This window comes from Coregonus lavaretus (assembly GCF_964263955.1).
Source record: "Coregonus lavaretus genome assembly, contig: HAP1_SCAFFOLD_497, whole genome shotgun sequence".
NCBI classification, from domain to species: domain Eukaryota; kingdom Metazoa; phylum Chordata; class Actinopteri; order Salmoniformes; family Salmonidae; genus Coregonus; species Coregonus lavaretus.
This window is the reverse complement of record NW_028157881.1, coordinates 150,946-152,500: the sequence shown is the minus strand read 5'-3', so window position 1 is coordinate 152,500 and position 1,555 is coordinate 150,946. Positions and strand designations below refer to the sequence as shown.

General features: G+C 51.2%; 1 protein-coding gene across 1 annotated transcript in view; it reads left to right on the top strand.

Annotated features, from left to right (window-relative positions):
- The window catches only part of LOC311124785 (histone H1-like), a gene marked incomplete at both ends in the record, with an annotated part of 624 nt that extends 593 nt beyond the window's left edge, over window positions 1-31 (top strand). The window contains one exon of the mRNA XM_084198883.1: window positions 1-31. This exon is cut by the window's left edge and continues 593 nt beyond it. Coding sequence (XP_084055009.1) covers window positions 1-31 — 31 coding nt within the window.
- Window positions 32-1,555: the final 1,524 nt, after the last annotated feature.

The window sequence follows — 1,555 nt, the reverse complement described above, 5'->3', positions numbered from 1 at the left end:
GGCCAAGAAGGCAGCCCCCAAGAAGAAGTAAACCTATTACAAACAGTGTTCTACTCGATACATGTTGTACCACAAAAGGCTCTTTTAAGAGCCACCCACCTCTTTCCATAGAAAGCGCATTGATTTCCATGTACTACCTGTCGTGGAAAAGAAATTACGCACACTAGGCTACTTTTACGCACACAACATTGTCCCACTCTGGGTGTGTGCGAAGGGAGAGGCATATAATAGAGGGCCAAAATGGCTCAGAAATTCGACCTCACGAGTGCACCCTCACCAGCCATTTTTATATATGAGCCACTGGGCTATTCCCGTTCAGAGGCAGGCTGCTGTGATGTGTTACAAGTGCCATGTAATAACAATAACAATACTATAGTGGCTTCGAATTGAAACTCACGAGTGCACCCTCAACAGCCATTTTTATATATGAGCCACTGGGCTATTCCCGTTCAGAGGCAGGCTGCTGTGATGTGTTACAAGTGCCATGTAATAACAATAACAATACTATAGTGGCTTCGATTTCAAACTCAAGAGTGCACCCTCACCAGCTGTTTGTTTCCCATTTGGAGAGAAATAATGTGTGGATGTCATTTCGGACATTTTGGCGCTCACGCGAAATGACACAAAGTAACAAAGTCGGAGGGAAACAAAGTAGCCTCTCACTCGCTGCCTGTGGGTGGGAACCGGCTTAGGGCTGTCTGTCTGTCCATCTGTCTGTCCCTCGCTCCAATTGGATAAGGCCACACCGGCCCGGTGGCCAATCGTTGCCTCTTGTGGCGAGGTATATGTACGGCTCTCGAAGTGGCGAGCGGCTCATTCAGACTTTCTGTGACTTTCTCAAGCTACCAATATGAGCGGAAGAGGCAAAACCGGAGGCAAGGCCAGGGCGAAGGCAAAGACCCGTTCATCCCGTGCTGGCCTCCAGTTCCCCGTGGGCCGTGTGCACAGGCTGCTGCGCAAAGGCAACTACGCCGAGCGTGTGGGCGCTGGCGCACCAGTCTACCTGGCCGCCGTACTCGAGTACCTGACTGCTGAGATCCTGGAGTTGGCCGGCAACGCTGCCCGTGACAACAAGAAGACTCGTATCATCCCCCGTCACCTGCAACTGGCCGTCCGTAACGACGAGGAGCTGAACAAACTGCTCGGCGGTGTGACCATCGCTCAGGGTGGTGTGCTGCCCAACATCCAGGCAGTCCTACTCCCCAAGAAGACCGAGAAGGCAGTCAAAGCCAAGTAAATTCGCTACTGCGACTTCAACTTGACTACTCAACCCCCAAAGGCTCTTTTAAGAGCCAACCACCTAGCTCTCCAAAAGCGCAAAGTACCTTTCTATGACCGCAATACATTGAGTGGGTGTATACACAACTATTTCGACATTCTGTGCCCACATGAGGCCTTGCATGAACAACAACACCTACTTGGCCTCATTTGCCATAGCAGGCTAGCATTAGATGATACGTGCCTATAAGCTGTCACTCTTGACTTTGGCGACTATTATTGCGCGTAAAGGGCCGGCGGCGTCCTATTGCGCGCGCACCGGGAGTTTGAGTTTTGG